Consider the following 19,765-nt stretch of genomic DNA (forward strand, 5'->3'; position numbering starts at 1 on the left):
GGGTAATTATAGACCAGTAAGCTTAACATCTATCATGGGGAAAATGTTTATGGGGCTATTGAGGGACTATATACAGGATTATGTGACAATAAATAGCATTATAAGTGACAGCCAGCACGGTTTTACTAAGGACAGAAGTTGTCAAACTAACCTAATCTGTTTTTATGAAGAGGTGAGCAGAAGTCTAGACAGAGGGGCCGCTGTGGATTTAGTGTTTTTGGACTTTGCAAAGGCATTTGACACTGTCCCCCATAGACGCCTAATGGGTAAATTAAGGACTATAGGTTTAGAAAATATAGTTTGTAATTGGATTGAGAATTGGCTCAAGGACCGTATCCAGAGGGTTGTGGTCAATGATTCCTACTCTGAATGGTCACCGGTTATAAGTGGTGTACCCCAGGGTTCAGTGCTGGGACCACTATTATTCAACTTATTTATTAATGATATAGAAGATGGGATTAATAGCACTATTTCTATTTTTGCAAATGACACCAAGCTATGAAATATAGTTCAGTCTATGGAAGATGTTCATGAATTGCAGGCAGATTTAAACAAACTAAGTGTTTGGGCGTCCACTTGGCAGATGAAGTTTAATGTAGATAAATGTAAAGTTATGCATCTGGGTACCAACAACCTGCAGGCATTATGTCCTAGGGGGAGCTACACTGGGGGAGTCACTTGTTGAGAAGGATCTGGGTGTAACAACCTGCATGCATCATATGTCCTAGGGGGAGCTACACTGGCGGAGTCACTTGTTGAGAAGGATCTGGGTGTTCTTGTAAATCATAAACTCAATAACAGCATGCAGTGTCAATCAGCTGCTTCAAAGGCCAGCAGGATATTGTCGTGTATTAAAAGAGGCATGGACTCACGGGACAGGGATGTAATAATGCCACTTTACAAAGCATTAGTGAGGCCTCATCTAGAATATGCTCAGTTCAGTTCTGGGCTCCAGTTCATAGAAAGGATGCCCTGGAGTTGGAAAAAATACAAAGAAGAGCAACGAAACTAATTAGGGGCATGGAGAATCTAAGTTATGAGGAAAGATTGAAAGAATTAAACCTATTTAGCCTTGAAAAAAGATGACTAAGGGGGGACATGATTAACTTATATAAATATATTAATGGCACATACAAAAAATATGGTGAAATCCGGTTCCTTGTAAAACCCCCTCAAAAAACAAGGGGGCACTCCCTCCGTCTGGAGAAAAAAAGGTTCAAGCTGCAGAGGCGACAAGGCTTCTTTACAGTGAGAACTGTGAATTTATGGAATAGCCTACCGCAGGAGCTGGTCACAGCAGGGACAGTAGATGGCTTTAAAAAAGGGTTAGATAATTTCCTAGAACAAAAAAATATTAGCTCCTATGTGTAGAAATTTTTCCTTCCCTTTTCCTGTCCCTTGGTTGAACTTGATGGACATGTGTCTTTTTTCAGCCGTACTAACTATGTAACTATGTAACATGGCAGCCATGAGTTTGCTACAGGGAGAATCTGGCTCTGGCTCATAGAGGGGGGTGCTGAACAGGACTAGATGCCAAGATCGCTACTAGATCCCATCGGCTTTCCTCAGTGTGTTGAACACGGACTGGACAACCTGTCTAAGATGCCCAAAGCAGGGATCTCAAGAGGTTGTCCAGGTTAGAAAATCCAGTTCCATATACCTTATTAGGGAATTCTGAGTTAATAGAGGGGAGGGGGGGGGGGGTGTCCGCTGTTTAGGATCCTCATCTCTTGGGCAGTGTGGAGAACGGTTACAAAAAGCGTCCCTCGCTCTGGAGGACTTGTCCTGTCCTGCATTACACAGACAACCCATTGATATGAATGGGCACTGTGTAATGCTTCATTTCCCCTGTGGTGGCGCTGCAGGGAAATTGAACACACTGTTAGATTTCCTAACAGACAACATCTGATCGCTGGCGGTGCCAGCAGAGAGACACGTTGCGATGAGCTTATTGTCAAGTTGGGTTTGTTCAAAACGGAGGACCCCTTTAAGAATGCGCACGGCCACACTTGAGCGCTGAAGTTTAGCACGATGGTTAATGCCTTCGCACAATTATTCACTCGTTTGCACTAAAGCGAAGTGCTCATCAGACCCGGAACCTACAGCATTATGATCTGCTTGGACACAGTGGCCAATTGGTTGTGCAAAGAAATATAAAGGCAGGATATTGTTTCATTTTAAGCCATTAATTGTGTGTACCCCCTTCCTCAAATGACACCCTAAGCAGCTGCCTACCCTGCCAACTCCTTGTCCCACCCATGGAGTTGTATTTGGGTTATATACAGTCCATGGCTCACATTAAGCTCTTCGAGTAGGGATGATAGGAGCTGAGGCTCGGAACTGAGCAGATCGCTGCAGTCCCTTCATTCTAGCTATCGGCGACATATCAGAAGTTACTCAATGACAGTGACCCTTTATTACAGAGTTGGTCCCTTGCTGCTATAACAACCACTCAATTAGGCCCCATGCACACGACAGTAAAATAGTCTGTAATTACGGGCCCATTCATTTCTATGGCCGACGGACACCTTCCTGAATATTTACGGGAAGGTGTCCGTGCTGTAGATTCTCGCTGAAAAAAATAGGACATGTCCTATTTTTTTTATTTTACGGACCGTGCTCCCATACTTTATAATGGGAGCACGGCCCGTAAACACGGACGGCCGTATGCGCCCGTAATTACAGGTCGTAATTACGGGCACAGTCGTGTCCTCCATGCAAGCATGCAATGAATAATTATTTTTTTACAAATAAATTCTGTAGGATGCTCTGTTGGGCCGGTCAGGCCTTGGGGCTAGTAGATAACTTGGATCTACCATCCTATATCATTTTTGCTCTGACTTTGCACTGACCAGCTTACCATAACCTTCAACACGGCCACCTTTAAATTCACCCTCATATTTCATCTGGTCGTATCTGGTGAATACACCCGCTCCTTGGAATTTTCCTTGAAGGAACTCCCCTTCGTACCTGATTAGTACACAGAAAAAAATAAAATGTGCATCATTAATGTATAATAGGCAAAAAAAAAATATTTTTTTTTAAAAAATGCTTGTGAAAAAACTTGATCCTATCCATGCAGCTCCGCGAGCAACACTGTTTTCACAACGCTCAAATTGGGATCCTAACCCACCTTGACCCTACCTGTGGATATGCCATAAATGTATGAGATGGAAGTAATCCTTTAAGGGTAAAAAAAATTGCTGAAAATCATTTTCCTATTGTAAGAATTCATGAAGAAGTCCTAATAAATGGGCAGGAGAGACAATGGGGCCTTAGTAATTAAAACAGTCTAAAAAATAAATAAAATTGGCCTTGTTGCCCATAGCAACCAATAACAGCGCAGCTTTCATCTCTCCAGAGTACTTTAAGAAGTGAAAGCTAAGCTCTGATTGGTCGCTATGGGCAACAAGGCCTGTTATCTGTTTTGACAAAGGAGGCCCAAATGTCTCCCTGAGGTTTACTGAAACAAACATCAAAGGGGCAAATTCACTCCAAGAATTTTTTTTTACTCTATTCATTAGCGTAGTCGACTACGCTTTTAATTCAAAGGAGTCCAACAAAGCACATAGGGAGAGATTTATCAAAACTGGTGCAAAGTAAAAGTATACTGGTTGCCCATAGCAACCAATCAGATTGGTTCTTTCATTTTCAAAAGGGCCTTTGAAAAAATGAGAGCTGGAATCTGATTGGTTGCTATGGGCAACTACTCCACTATTCCTTTGTACCAGTTTTGATCAATTTCTCCCATACTTTACACCACGTGGTTTATGTGTTTGTTTTTTTTTGCAATGAGAGTCTTTAGGAGACGTATGTGCGGGATACTGCATATATCTGGACAGTACGTTTGCTGCATAGTGAATGTTGTATATGTGAATGTGTAGACTATTGTACAAAGTGTTTGCTTAGCTATTGGGGTATGTTCACACGCTGTTTTCAGACGTTTTTTAGGGGCGTAAATGCCTGAAAAAACAGAAGCTGAAAGCCTCCAAACATCTGCCCATTGATAAAAATGGCGTTTCGTTCAGACGGGGTGTTTTTTTTACGCAGCCGTTTGAAAAAACAGCCCGTAAAAAGAAGTGCATGTCACTTCTTGAGCCGTTTTTTATTGTATCTATAGAAAAACAGCTCCAAAAACGGCTAAAAAAAACGAAACAAAAAACGCTTTAAAACGTCTTAGGGTATGTTCACACGAGGGCGTCCGTTACGGCTGAAATTACGTGGATGTTTCAGCCTGAAAACATCCCCGTAATTTCAGCCGTACCGGCATGTGCAGGCGCTTGAACGCCGCGTCAATTACGGCCGTAATTAGCGCTGCTATTCATTGGAGTCAATGAATAACGGCTCCAATTACGGCCAAAGAAGTGACAGGTCACTTCTTTGACGCGGGCGTCTATTTACGCGCCGTCATTTGACAGCGGCGCGTAAATATACGCCTCGTGTGAACAGACAAACGTCTGCCCATTGCTTTCAATGGGCAGATGTTTGTCAGCGCTATTGAGGCGCTATTTTCAGACGTAATTCGGGGCAAAAACGCCCGAATTACGTCCGTAAATAGGCCGTGTGAACATACCCTTAAAATCAGAGGCTTTTCCCTTGAAAACAGCTCCGTATTTTACAGCCGTTTTTACTTTAGCGTGTGAACATACCCTTACAATGCTCAAGTTCTTGTTTTCTTACCTTGAGCCATCTGGAAAGGTCAGAACCCCATAGCCGCTAAAAAGTCCATTCTCAAACTGTCCTACATAGATCTCTCCATCTGCAAATAATAACTGGCCAAGGCCGTGCCTCCGACCTGCGGGTGAAGAGCAGAGTGCGCATTTCGTTCCCTGTATATTTCTATGCACTTTTTTTTTTATCAGTCTATAACATCCTCGACATTAACGCTCTGTTCTATAAAAAAAAAAAAAAAGACTTCGGCCTCATCCACACGGCAAAGCACAGAGCCTGTATGGCAACACACACAGTCCTGTGTGACCCTGTACAACGGAGCAATACAACGCTCTGTGTGCTGCCGTGCAATACTCCATCACGTGCTACATATACGGAACTATTTTCTTCTAAAGGATAGAATACCTCTGTACATAGGGAGTCTGATGTAGCATGCCACGATTTATCTCTGTCACATTCGTACGAAATTAAAAAAAACAACCACATTTATATTGCTTTTATAAGATTGGAAGCAAGCAGAGGTACAGTAGGAGCCCGTAGGCTCATATGTGTGCCATATTACGGCTCGGTACAACTTGGAGGTTGTATGGATCTGCAATACGGCGATGTGCATGAGCCCGTAGGCTAGTATTATACGTTATTATTTTGCGGAGATCAGATTTGCGATCCAATTATAATTCTAGAATCTCATATCGGCAAATACAAAACATTGATCACAGATATTGGGAGGCCAGTCATCACTTATTCTGGTGACACGCAGTTTACATGTAGCGATCAATACAATACGGCCAATCTGATGACATACATTTTTTTAGAATGTTACCATGTTTACCAATTTCTACACAGCACCTGGTTGGTCATGAAAGTGTTTTGGGTAAAAAATGAAGGGAATTGGTTGGAGTCCCAGCGTTTGGAGCCTATTTGTCAATGTCCAATCAATTATCACGACAAACCTTTTCCGTACTCACTATTAGGGCATATGGATGTCATGGAGGGATGACAGCTGATCGCCAGGAGTTTCTGAAGTTAGATCGGGCAGGTACCAGCTGATCATCAGGCCCGCATCAATCTGAAAACCGGATGCCTTGATGATGCAACCTTTGAAAATTATTTTTTTGTTTTTTATTTTTTAATACAGTGTGATTGGTGCAACTTTCTAATTACTTTTTATTAAAAATGTTTTACTTTTTGAGATATAGCTGCTTTGTATCCTGTTTATAGAGTATCTGTATCCTGTGCTGAGACCTGAATCCGTCAGGTCAGCGGGACTAACGGGTTCAAGTCAGCGGGTCTCTGACACGCAGGACTCACCCGTTATCGATCACATCTAAGTTATGAACTTAGATGTGATCGGTAACAGCTCGATCCTACGTGTCTCGCTGTCACTGAACCCGTCAGTGCCGCTGACCTGATGGATACAGGTTTCAGAGCTAGATACAGCTGCTCTCTTACACAAGATACAAAGCCTCCTTTGCAGATTCCATCAGATGTGCAGGGAGCTATTTTGTCCGTTAAAATTTTGGAAACCATGACGGAAACCCACGGGTTCCGTCAGGCACCGTTGGTGTCTGTCATTTGACGGATCCATCGATTCTGTTATTTTCGATATTCTGTTACTAAGACGGAACATAATAACGGTAAAAATTAACGCAGATCTGAACAGAGCATGAGGCAGCATTTAAAGGAACAGTGTCATGGCAAATAATTTTTTTTATATGTTAAAGATGTTAGTGCTTTAATAAAAACGTTTTTATTCATTTGTGTGTTTGTGTTTTACTTTTTCTTATTTTTACACTTTTTCTTCCCTATGGGGGCTGCCATTTTTTGTTCCATTTCTGTGTGTGTCGATTAACGACACACACAGACATGGAGTACGGCAGCCACAGTCCCATAGGGACTGTGAACGGCTCCCGTCCCATTCACGTCCGTGTACGGCGTCTGTGTGGGAACTGCGCATGCGCCGCTCCCACACAGTCCTATTCGAAATTGGCGCCGTCCGGCGCCATTTTCCTGTGGACCGGAAGTCGCGGCCGGACTGTAATATTACTACTTCCGGTCGCGGCTTCCGGACTTGTGCACATGGAACAGCGACAGCAAAGGGAGCGGACGGGCCGGAGGGAGCCGCGGCGGCAGGAGCAGGTAAGCGATTTCAATGTATGTTAGTGTTTGTGTGTGTTTACTACTGTATGTAAACCTACTACACTGTGGGTTACCTCAAAAAATGGCGACACACAGTGTAGGAGGTTAAACCTTTCAAACCCCTCGTTTATCCCGGCACTAGCTAGGATAAAGGAGGGGGGATGCAGAGAGCTCACTAGAGCGAGAGCTTTTAACCCAATGTTGCAATGCTGCAATTTTGGGAACTAGCTCCAACTAGCTCCATCTAGTGACCAAAAATGGGTAGTATTATAAATTTTGAAAAAATTTATAATATTTCCTGACTCGCGAAAAAAATTAAAAAAATTTGAACAATGTTTAATCACCCACACACTAAATGTTTAAATTTTAAAAAAAAAACATGTTTTTGGGGCGACACCATGCCTTTAAGGAACATCGCAGTTTGTACAGTATTAATATTATTGAGTAAAAAACAATTGTGGGGGGAAAAAAAATTGGCATTGTTTTTGTTTTTCTTTTCTTTTTCCATATGCTCAAATTTATTGCACATGTTGTAGTGGTTATAAAGATACCAAATGTATGTAAGTTATTTATTTATTGTCACAGTGCCTAATAAACATTATTCATAAAAAAAATGTTCGTGCATTTGCTTTCCTAGTTCTTTTTGTAACCTATCCAATAAACTGGGATTTTTAGGATGTTAGGGCATAGTAACTGCAGGCAATATTATCCCGGTCTCTGACATCGTCAAGGTTTTCTCAGTTAAGTCAGTCACTAACTTTCTCTGATTCTGTAAGACAAGAAATCTGACGTCCGCGACAACTTGGGGTTGTCCAGGATTAGAAAAAAAGGTGTCGGTAATCTTCCAGAAACAGCGCCACACCTATCCATGGGTTGCGAGTGGTATTGTAGCTCAGCTCAATCAAAGTGAATGGGGCTAAGCTGCAATACCACACACAACCTGTGGGTAGGTGAGGCACTATTTTTAGAAGAAAGCGTCCATGTTTTTCTAATACTGTACCACCCCAGTTTAGCGCCAGCATGGATATTTACATATATGATCAGATGTGCGACTAGCTTAAAGGGTATGTTCACTTGAAGTATCTTTCTATGAAAGTGTTTTTAAAGAAGTAGGATCAGGGGTAAGTAAACTCCTCTTTTTATAAGATTTCCTAAATAGTTTATGTGAGTTTTGTGCAGAGAAAATACACAGTTATTAGTGGGGATCAAGCCATGCCCTACGTAAATGATACCCATGTTCGAAAGTTTGTGCAGTATTGTAACTGAGTCAGAGAGCTAGCCATGTGATCTGTCTTGTCCAATCAGTTACGAGAGAGTCTGTACCACCCATGAGGACCGTTTAAGTATGGGGTCTAATAGATGTATTATCCTCAAGGACTGTCTGCAGCTTCCTCCAGTGATTTTAGCTGCCGGACCATGGCGGTCAGTTGTTTGCCAGAGGGTCTGCATTCAGAAAAGGGGTTTTCCTACCGTGGTCCTCACACTTTCCTGTGATTTATACTTGCTGCTCCAAGGAAGGAACTACTAAGGTTATGTTCACATCATATTTATTAACCTACGTTTGACGTATAGGCTGGGAAAAGCTCCCGACGAATACGTAAAGCATCTCTGTCCTTAGAGATGTCCATATACACTAATACAAAAATGGTTGCATAGTGTGAGTATATGGAGCGCTCACACATTGTAGTGTACACCCGGTAAAAAGAGGAGGAAGGAGAAGGCGTAGAGTCGATAGCGACATCTGTGCAAAGTCCCAGCTTCATATTCAATAGGGGAAATGTATTAACTTTAGTGGCGCAAGCAAAGTTGCACATTTTGGTGCACGCCATATTTGCGCCTTTTTGGCGTAAATTATAGAGCTAATCTACGCCCGCTCATAGGAAAAGTAGATATCAATTTCTGATGCATGGATATTCGAAGATGCGTGCGCCTCTTAATAAATTTGGGTCATTTTACTCCAACGCACTTTAAAAATACTGGAGTATCAGGTTGGTCCTTACCTTCTCTCCATTCTCCATGGTATTCCTCCCCGGTGGAATATGTAAAGGAGCCTTTAATCAGTGTCATAACTCCAGGTGGTCACAGAGAATGATGAAAGCTGTCATAAAAAGAAGATGTCGTGATATACGCCAGTCCTCAGGATAGGCCATCAATATTTGATTGGTGAGGCTGCGACTCCCCGCCCCCCACTGATCTGCTGAAAGGGGCTACGGTGGGTATACCCAGTCACAGCGCCGCACAAATGGTTGTGGCTGTACCTGGTACTGCAGCTCAGACCTATAAAAAGTGAACAGGTCGGAGCTACAGTACCAGACGAACCAGCCGCAGCCCCTTCATTCAGCTGATCGGCCGGGATGCTGGGAGTTGGACCCCCACCGATTAAATATTAATGGCCTATCCTAAGTATAGGCTATTATTATTATAAACACATTTATTAACTTGTAACAGGGATACAATATTCCTTATAAAGCACACAGCTGCTGCAGAACCACTTTTTTACAGGAAACGGGAGCTTCAATTACTGAGTATAGAACATGAAATGCTTAGTCAAAATAAGAATCTGCAGCAGCAGTGCCATTCTAAGTGCACCACCTATACAGTGCCAACCACAATGGCTCATAACAGCCTCCCTATAGTGCCCACCTTTATGCTGCCATCTACAAAGCCCCTCACAAAGTGCCCACCACATACAAAGTTATCCAAAACCTCATACAAGTGCCCCTATACAGTGCCACACACAGGGACCAAACCCTTGGATGTCAAATAACTTACAATAAGTTACAGCTTGCCAGTCCATGTCTGCCAATGAATTAACAGGGACAACTATTCAAAATTACCCTGGCAGCCCGATATATATTCTAATAATTCTGACAATAACATGGAATTGCTATTTAAGCGATTCCACAAGAAATTACAACACAATACCCCAGTATGTTTAATGGAATACTAATTTTTGTGCAGTAAAGTAGCACCACCTAGTGTAATATTTGGGAAAAACGTTTAACAAAGCACGCATCTTACACAATATTTAAAGAAAGAAAAGAATGTACCATATCTTTTTGCATTCAGAGAATATTAAAGTAAACAAAAAAATCGTTAGTAGATTTGTAACAGAATATAAAAAGTAAAAAAAATAAAATAAAAAAAATCTCCTTCGAGCCGGAATCGAACCAGCGACCTAAGGATTGCTGCATCGGAACACCACTACAGTCCTCCGCTCTACCATCTGAGCTATCGAAGGAACCTGAAAGCGAGTCCTTCTCCAGGCTTTGTGTACGTACAAACGCATGAAACGTTTAATCTATTGAATTTGATTGACTTCAGTCTGATAAACTAATCACACCACTGCAATCCACACAGCAGCTATAGCTCATCATCTCCATTGATACTCATTGTTCCAAGCCCTTCAACACATAACTAGTGAATATACTGGAGTATCAGGTTGGAATATCGCTGGTTAATCGGTTTATCAAACATTTCAGGAAAAGGTGATTAATTATGGAAACAACTAACATATATGTGAAATCTCATGATAGTAAAAAAACGACTAATGAGTAAAAAAAATATCTGCGTTGGCCGGGAATCGAACCCGGGTCAACTGCTTGGAAGGCAGCTATGCTCACCACTATACCACCAACGCTTCACAGTCCCAACGCTTGCTTTGCTCCTTCCAGTAGGAGGATCTATGAGTCAGAATATGGCAAAATGGAAAGTGCCTTGTAGTGTTCAACAAATTATTACACCTCTTGCGTTCACTAGTTTTCAGAGAAAAGTAATTTGAAAAATTTGAGCAGGAAATAATGAAAAATAAATATTTGGAGAATGCGGGCATCGATCCCGCTACCTCTCGCATGCTAAGCGAGCGCTCTACCATTTGAGCTAATCCCCCGTTCTGGTAATGCTTTGCACTAAACCGCTTTGGAATACATCACTAAACTATACAAAACCCCAAAGACAGAAGTGACCAATCAGTTTCCACTTTGCATTTTTGTTATTCAGGTTAAGAAATGAAAGAGGATGTCTGATTGGTAGCTGTGTTGGCAAGGGCAACAAAGAGCCTTTTGTCTCTGTGACGAGTTTTGAGCCCTGAAGTTTGAATTGATAATTATTCTAAAAGGGTTTTGGTCAGTTGACCAAAAAAATAAACAATGCGCATTTATTCCCACAGCATAACAGCGTAAGCGGATAGCAACACAAAATACGTATCAATGTTGGACGTTTACTAAGGCTCTGTTCACATTATGTTTAAGTGTTCCGTCACGTGAAGATTTTCCGACACATACAGTTGACGGAAGGCCGCTGAATAAGCAATCTCCATAGGACCCCATAGTGAAAAAAAAAATGCTTTTTGAACTGTATTCCTCTGTTTAGTGTAGTCTACTATTCTATTCAGCAAAAAAAAAACAAAAAAAAAACAACACATTAAAAACAAAGGAATGCCGATGCATACTGGCCTGGCATATGCCAGAAGGACACATGGCTACTGAATTCGGCCCTATGGATACGTTCAACGTATGCACCACGATCTTTAATGAATCACATGCCGAATGTAGTTGACAAATGTGATATGAAAACAGCCAAAGGGCCTGTTCACATCAGCGTTGGCTTTCCGTTGGAGGTTTCCGTCGGTAGAACCCCTCAACAGAAAGGCAAACGGAAACCTTAGCTTCCGTTTTTCATCACCATTGATATCAATGATGACGGAAACATTGCTAATGGTTTCCGTTTGTCACCATTCTGGCTGGTTTCAGTTTTTGTGACGGAGTCAATAGCGCAGCCGACTTGGCTATTGATTCCGTCAAAAAAAAGGAAACCTGCCGGATGGTGACAAACGGAAACCATTAGCAATGTTTCCGTCATCATTGATATCAACGGTGATGAAAAACGGAAGCTAAGGTTTCCGTTTGCCTTTCTGTTGAGGGGTTCTCCCGACGGAAACCTCCGACGGAACCCCTCAACGGAAAACCAACGCTGATTCACATATTTGTTCGGGCTCTATTCTGACATTCCATCTTTCCAGAATAGAGCCCTGTTTCCGTTGCCATCACCATTGATTTCAATGGTGACGGATCTGGTGCCAATGGTTTCCGTTTGTCTCAGTTGTGCAAGGGTTCCGTCATTTTGATGGAATCAACAGCGTAGTCAAATGCGCTATTGAATCCGTCAAAACCGACGGAACCCTTGCACAACTGAGACAAACGGAAACCTTTAGCAATGTTTCCGTCACCATTGATATAAACTGTGAGGGAAACGGAAGCTTAGGTTTCCGTTTGCCTTTCCGTTGAGGGGTTAACCCAACGGAAACCTCAGACGGAACTCCTCAACGGAAGGGCAACGGTGATGTGAACACAGCCTAAACCTGGCGTTTTTTGACACAATAAAAAGGGGGTTACATGTTCAAAAACAAAAATTGGGGATCAACCGCCATATATTTGGTATTGAAGCTAGTAGTGCAATGTGAACACGGCCATATACTGTTGCCCCGACGACCAGACCACCGCAATCAACCCCTCTATTTTTGGACTGTATGGTCCATAACCGGAGGAGGGTGAATAAATTACTACTAAAAGTCCATGCTGAATTCATTGACGGGAAAGAGACTGTAGAAATGACCAGAACAGCGCGTTCGGCGTGGAGCTCGGAATTGGGAATTGGGATGCAGGACTCGTACATGAGGAGGTCTGATAAACGCTCACTCACGTCTGCATTTTTTAATGTGTTTTGACTGGTGCATGAAAAATGCATCGAAGACATAAAAATATCCAGCACGGGAATAAATGGAAAACTATCTGAGTGAAATAATGATCTGATTGAACGTTTTCTAATAATGTGATGATAATTATTAACCGGATAATTTTGGTGTCGTCTCGGCAAAGAAATGTTATTCTTCGTAAAACAAAAAGTTATACAATTTTCCCATACACTTTCTGTATCAATCCTTCATATTTTTAAAGATCTCTGCTTGCTGCTATTCAATAGGAGCCTTTATGCATACTTCAAGGGGATACAAATCTGTTCTGGTCATGTAATGGACACACACAGGTGCATGGCTCGTTACAAGACACAGCTCTGATAACAGTACTGTCACGAGCTGTGCACCTGTGTGATCATCACATAAGCAAGATAGAACTTATCATTATACAAATAAAAAAAAACAACACTTTATTTGCTGAAACTGGAAACCCCTTTTATGATTATCTCTATTATGAAAGTTTTTGTTTCCGACAGATGGGTGGGACAAGCTCTCTAGGTGCACAAAGTAGGTTATAATGATGCCCCCTGTCGCACTATAAGGTAGGGTTCCCACAGGTCAGATACGCTGCATAAAACCCACACAGCGTATCTGACCTGGAATCCGCAACACTTTCCGCCTGAAAAATTGCACCACATGCAGTTTTTTGGCCGGAATTTCCGCTGCGGCAGGCAGCGTAGAAGTAATAATGAAGAAAAAGGGCCATACTTACCTAGGCCGTTGTCATGGTGACCGTCCCTCCTTTGCCGTTCGGTCTTCCTGAATGACACTGCAGCGGTCACATGGGATGAGACATCATCCCAGGAGGCCGGATTGGAGGAAGCAGGGAGTTATGGGTAAATTTAAAAATAAAATTCTGAGTTGCGATTTTTGCGGCAGAATCGCTGCGATTCCACCGTAAAAGTCGCAATACTTGGCTTTCTGTTGCGTGTTTTGCATCCCCATTGAATTCAAGGGGGAAAACCCGCAACAGAAAAGCAACAAAAACTCACATGCTGTGGATTTAAATTCCGCATCACAGGTCACTTTATTAACGTTTTCACTGTGTGAGCACGAGACATTCAAAATCTCATTTTTTTTGTGCGGCAAACCCGCAGAGTAATACAGTACCAGCAAAGTAAACGAGATTGCAAGAAATCTCATCTACACGTTGTATTTTATTTTCTGCACTTAAATTGACCTGCGGTGCATATTTTAAAATCTGCAGCATGTCAATTTATCTTACGTTTCCGCTTGAGAATTGTATCTGACTAGTTTTAGAAAAACGCACCAAAATGTGCAGCATAAGGCTGAGTTCACACAAGGGGGAAACGCTGCATAAATGCATGCAGCGCATCCGCCCTGTGTGTCTCCCGGAAGGTCTGCTGCGAAGTAGCGGTCACATGGGACGAAGCGTCATCCCAGGAGGCCGGCCTGGAGAAAGAAATACAGTCTTCTGGGTAAGTATAAGATCTTTATTTATTTATTTTTTGAGTTGCGTTTTGTTGCGGAAAATCTGCAGTATTTATGCAACATGTGAACTGACCCTACAAACGCACCTAATTTCACAGCATCAAAATGTAAAAAAACGCACCTAAAAATGCATTAAAAAAACACACTACTAGGTGCAAAATTAACCTGCGGAACTACCTGTGGTTTTGATGAGGAGTTTCTTCACCAAATTCTGCAACGTGTGAATTGACCCTGAGGGTATGTTCACATGCACTGTTTTAAGACGTAATTCGGGTGTTTTACGCCTCGAATTACGCCTGAAAACACGCCCCTAATGCGCCTACAAACATCTGCCCATTGCTTTCAATGGGAATTTCAACGTTCTGTTCCCACGAGCCTTTATTTTAGGCGTCGCTATCAAAATACGGCGCGTAAAATTACGGCTCGTCAAAAGAAGTGCAGGGCACTTCTTGGGACGTTTTTGGAGGCGTTTTTCATTGACTCCATTGAAAAACAGCTCCAAAAACGGCCGTAAAAAACGCTGCGAAAAACGCGAGTTGTTAAAAAAACGTCTGAAAATCAGGAGCTGTTTTTGCCTGTAAACAGCTCCGTATTTTCAGACGTTTGTGGTCACTGCGTGCGAACATAGCCTAAAGGAAATCTCTGGTAGAATCATTTGCTAAAGTCATTATTCTTTAGGATTTTTTTTTTAAGCTGTACCATTTGCTAAGTGGCACCACAAATGGACAGAGGCAGAGGCCGGCAGGTAACACCGATTTGCCACAAATGTAATCTGTGTCTATAAATTGCAACAAAAAAAATAAGCAAGAAAAAAAAAAAAAATTGACTTCAATGATAAATAAAAATCAAGAATGTGTACAAGTGTAAACCCGGCTTTAAATACATTACAACAGACTATATATCCATTACTAGACGGGGCAATTTTCTTTACAGGAGCCATAAAATCTGCAGCTCAGGGAGACTTAAGTGTGATTAAGTCCAGACAGCCGGATGGGATGATTTAATCGTGTAATGGATCCTGCAGCCCACTCCTGCTGTATGATGTCAGCGAAAAATTGCCTCACTATTCCCAAGACACCACTCGTCTTAATAACAGTAAAGAATAGAAAGAGCAACCAACCCCACCTCTATAATACCGACTCCCCCCCCACCTCTATAATACCGACTCCCCCCCCACCTCTATAATACCGACTCCCCCCCCACCTCTATAATACCGACTCCCCCCCCACCTCTATAATACCGACTCCCCCCCCACCTCTATAATACCGACTCCCCCCCCACCTCTATAATACCGACTCCCCCCCCACCTCTATAATACCGACTCTCCCCCCACCTCTATAATACCGACTCTCCCCCCACCTCTATAATACCGACTCCCCCCCACCTCTATAATACCGACTCTCCCCCCACCTCTATAATACCGACTCTCCCCCCACCTCTATAATACCGACTCTCCCCCCACCTCTATAATACCGACTCTCCCCCCACCTCTATAATACCGACTCTCCCCCCACCTCTATAATACCGACTCTCCCCCCACCTCTATAATACCGACTCTCCCCCCACCTCTATAATACCGACTCTCCCCCCACCTCTATAATACCGACTCTCCCCCCACCTCTATAATACCGACTCCCCCCCACCTCTATAATACCGACTCTCCCCCCACCTCTATAATACCGACTCTCCCCCCACCTCTATAATACCGACTCTCCCCCCACCTCTATAATACCGACTCTCCCCCCACCTCTATAATACCGACTCTCCCCCCACCTCTATAATACCGACTCTCCCCCCACCTCTATAATACCGACTCTCCCCCCACCTCTATAATACCGACTCTCCCCCCACCTCTATAATACCGACTCTCCCCCCACCTCTATAATACCGACTCTCCCCCCACCTCTATAATACCGACTCTCCCCCCACCTCTATAATACCGACTCTCCCCCCACCTCTATAATACCGACTCTCCCCCCACCTCTATAATACCGACTCTCCCCCCACCTCTATAATACCGACTCTCCCCCCACCTCTATAATACGGACTCTCCCCCCACCTCTATAATACGGACTCTCCCCCCACCTCTATAATACGGACTCTCCCCCCACCTCTATAATACGGACTCTCCCGCCACCTCTATAATACGGACTCTCCCCCACCTCTATAATACTGACTCCCCCCCACCTCTATAATACTGACTCCCCCCCACCTCTATAATACTGACTCCCCCCCACCTCTATAATACTGACTCCCCCCCACCTCTATAATACTGACTCCCCCCCACCTCTATAAGGCCTCATTTACACGAGCGTGTGCGTTTTGCGCGCGCAAAAAAACGCTGCGTTTTGCGTGCGCAAAAGGCAATTGACAGCTCCGTGTGTCATCCGTGTATGATGCGCGGCTGCGTGATTTTCGCGCAGCCGCCATCATAGAGATGAGGCTAGTCGACGCCCGTCACTGTCCAAGGTGCTGAAAGAGCTAACTGATCGGCAGTAACTCTTTCAGCACCCTCGACAGTGAATGCCGATCACAATATACACCAACCTGTGAATAAAAAAAAGACGTTCACACTTACCATGAACTGCCTGCTTCCTCCAGTCCGGTCTCCCGGCCGTTGCCTTGGTGACGCGTCCCTCTCTTGTCATCCGGCCCCACCTCCCAGGATGACGCGGCAGGCCATGAGACCGCTGCAGCCTGTGATTGGCTGCAGCCTGTGCTTGGCCTGTGATTGGCTGCAGCTGTCACTTGGCCTGAATTGTCATCCCGGGAGGTCGGACTGGAGGAAGGAGCCGGGACTTATCGGTAAGTCAGAACTTCTGTTTTTTTTTACACGTATATGTATATTGTGATCGAAAGTCACTGTCCATGGTGCTGAAACAGTTTAAGTCTTTCAGCACCGTGGGCAGTGACTGTCTCCTGACATCGCGTACCCAAACATTTTTTGCCGGGTTCGGTTAAAACGAGTTCGGCCGAACCCGGTGAAGTTCGGTGCGCTCATCTCTAATTTGACACTCCGTTTGGATGTTTGTAACCAGAAAAGCACGTGGTGCTTTTCTGTTTACATTCATCCTTTTGACAGCTCTTGCGTGATTTTCGCGCATGCAACGCAGGACCGTCAGTGTGGCATGCGTTGTTTTCACGCACCCATTGAAGTCAATGGGTGCGTGTTGCGTGAAAAACGCAAGAATATAGAACATGTCGTGAGTTTTACGCAACGCACTCACGCAGCGCAAAATTCACGCATCGTCTAAACAGCCCCATAGACTATTATAGGTGCGTACGACACGCGTGAAAAGCACGCGCGTCGCACGCGCGTATAATACGCTCGTGTAAATGAGGCCTAATACGTACTCCCCCACCTCTATAATACGTACTCCCCCACCTCTATAATACTGACTCTCCCCCTCGACAAGGCTGATGATACAGTCACCACATGGACACGTTCTTTACATCTATTCACAACTCAAAAGATACAAAAATGCAGCAAAAAACAGCAAAGATACAAGACTTACTAAAATACCTGCAAGAAGATTTTTCGTACTTTTTTCTCTTCGCAGTCGACAACTATAACGAGCTGAATTATACATCGCTAAAAATATATTATTCACTTTACGCCACTAATGTTTTTTTGTTCTTTACAATTTTGGGACATTTAATAATAATTATTATTAGTATAAAATCATTTGTATTCTATTATTTTCCTTTCCAACTATATCGTTTTTTTTTTAACATTTCATTTTATTTTGGCTTTATTATTGCACTATAATGTACTGGTATATTTCTATAAGACTTTGTTCGCAGCTGCGTCAGTGTGTTCCGTTGTTCTGCTCCGTCAGAAATGAATGGGTACGTAATTACGGACGAAATCTACTGTAGTGTGCATGAGGCCTTAGGGTATATTCACACGAGCAGTTTTTCTGCGGTTTCTGCTATATGGTCGAAAACTGCTTTTCTTTTAGATTAGGGAATTGTATTTGCTGCACTTCCAAATACAGCGCCAATATCCGACTTGCATATCAGAGCATGTTGAGAGTTGTAGTTTCCGAACAGTTGGAGAGTCACAGGTTTAAAGGGGTTGTCCAGGATTAGAAAAAAACATGGCTGCGTTCTTTTAAAACAGTGCCACGCCTGTCCAGAGGTTGTGTGTGGAATTGCAACTATGTCGTATTAATTGCAATGGGGCTGAGCTGCAATACCGGACGCAAGCGTTGGACAGATGTGGCGCTGTTTTTGGAAGAAAGCAGTTTGCTGTAATGCTCAGATTCCTTTATAGGACGGTGTCCTCCAACTAAACACTAATGTAAGAAACACTAAACCCCGCTGTTCTGTGGACAGTGCATTTGCATGAAAAACAAAACCTCAGAGTTCTAAATTATTCCAATACCACAGACAGGGGCAAAGGTCAATGTGAAACGGAGAGCGGTAAATTATTTCAAGAGTGGGCCCTGGGGACACAGCGGACGATAGGACAGTCACACTCTCTATAATGTAGTGTATTGTGGCGAGTCTGGATTCCCCATGGACATTACTCTGAGTACAGTCACCTGTGTGTACAATTCATTCACAAAGAGCGTGCGATACAAAGTAACAAAGAACAAAACAAATGTCGTTCTCCACCAGTGACTCACAATCTTTTACCATGGCGGAGCCTCCTATCAATGACAACGTTACTAGCAGTGAACACAAAGCAACTACCACTAATATATATATATATATATCTCAGTCTCTCAGTCACCCACTCTCCACCAGGGGTAGGCATATGTGGCATCAGGTCATTCCTATAACAATGCCAGCTAACAGTGCGGCAACCAGCCACATCACTTCATAAAAGAGTAATGGCTAGCCACAGTATAGCTGCAGTCAGCCACAATTCCCCCATTACAGCTGCAGCCAGGTCAGAGTGCCTTCATAACTGCAGCCAACCACAGCACCACCGTAACAAGTGCAGTCAGTCACAGTGCCCCCACAACAAGTGCAGCCAGCCACGGTCCCCCGAGCATAATAGCTGCTGCAAGTCACGGTGCCCCATAACAAGTGCAGACAGCTAAAGACCCCTAGAAAAACTGCAGCCAACTAGTGTCCCCATAACTGCAGAAAGGCAGTGTCCCATAACAGCTGCAGCCAGTCACAGTGCCCCATAACAGCTGCTGCATGCAACAGTCCCCCCCCCCCAAAAAAAGTGGCAGCTATGCACGACCCCATAATGGTTGCAACTATACACAGTACCCCATAACGATTCCCAGACAGCCTCAGTGCCCCCATAACAGCTGTAACAAACTTGCATGTTAGGACTAACACAGAGCACCAGCAGTACAATCAGGCAGTAGTACTAGTACAGAATATCAACTGCACCACAAGTCAATGCACAAAAGAGACACGGCAGTAAATAGACCGACAGGTGTCCAGTATAGTAATAATGCAGCGCCGGGATGTGTGACATGAGAATAGACGCGAGCAGCACTCACTGTGGCCTTCAGGGCTCCCCATACACCTCGCTGCTCACTCACTGGCTCCGCTCCCAACACTGTCTGCAGTCCTGTCTCGTTTCCCCACCACCCCCGGTATCTGTCTGTCGGGCCTGATGGCTGTTGTCATGACAACACACATCATCGACGTCTATGATTGGACGGATACTGACATCTGCAAAGAAATGTAGCCGCCATGTTTACTGATGGAAAATATGAATGTGACAGTCATTTGTTTCAGCAACTTTTATTCATTTTCACACTACACAAAGACAGTTGAGTG

General features: G+C 43.6%; 1 protein-coding gene and 2 non-coding genes across 3 annotated transcripts in view; all 3 read right to left on the reverse strand.

Moving 5' to 3' along the window:
* MORN4 (MORN repeat containing 4) overlaps positions 1-19,606 on the reverse strand; it is a 28,411-nt gene extending 8,805 nt beyond the window's left edge. Inside the window, exons 1-4 of the mRNA XM_075843049.1 lie at positions 19,483-19,606; positions 8,811-8,908; positions 4,681-4,795; positions 2,861-2,970 (exon numbers count right to left, since the gene is read on the reverse strand). Of these exons, the coding sequence (XP_075699164.1) occupies positions 2,861-2,970; positions 4,681-4,795; positions 8,811-8,877 (292 nt within the window). The 5' untranslated portion in view covers positions 8,878-8,908; positions 19,483-19,606. The remainder of the gene's footprint in view (positions 1-2,860; positions 2,971-4,680; positions 4,796-8,810; positions 8,909-19,482) is intronic.
* On the reverse strand, positions 10,379-10,450 carry TRNAG-UCC (transfer RNA glycine (anticodon UCC)). Its single transcript has one exon. It is a non-coding gene; the product is annotated as a tRNA-Gly (tRNA).
* On the reverse strand, positions 10,627-10,699 carry TRNAA-AGC (transfer RNA alanine (anticodon AGC)). Its single transcript has one exon. It is a non-coding gene; the product is annotated as a tRNA-Ala (tRNA).
* Positions 19,607-19,765: the final 159 nt, after the last annotated feature.

Source organism: Rhinoderma darwinii, chromosome 11 (assembly GCF_050947455.1).
Source record: "Rhinoderma darwinii isolate aRhiDar2 chromosome 11, aRhiDar2.hap1, whole genome shotgun sequence".
In the NCBI taxonomy this organism is placed as follows: domain Eukaryota; kingdom Metazoa; phylum Chordata; class Amphibia; order Anura; family Rhinodermatidae; genus Rhinoderma; species Rhinoderma darwinii.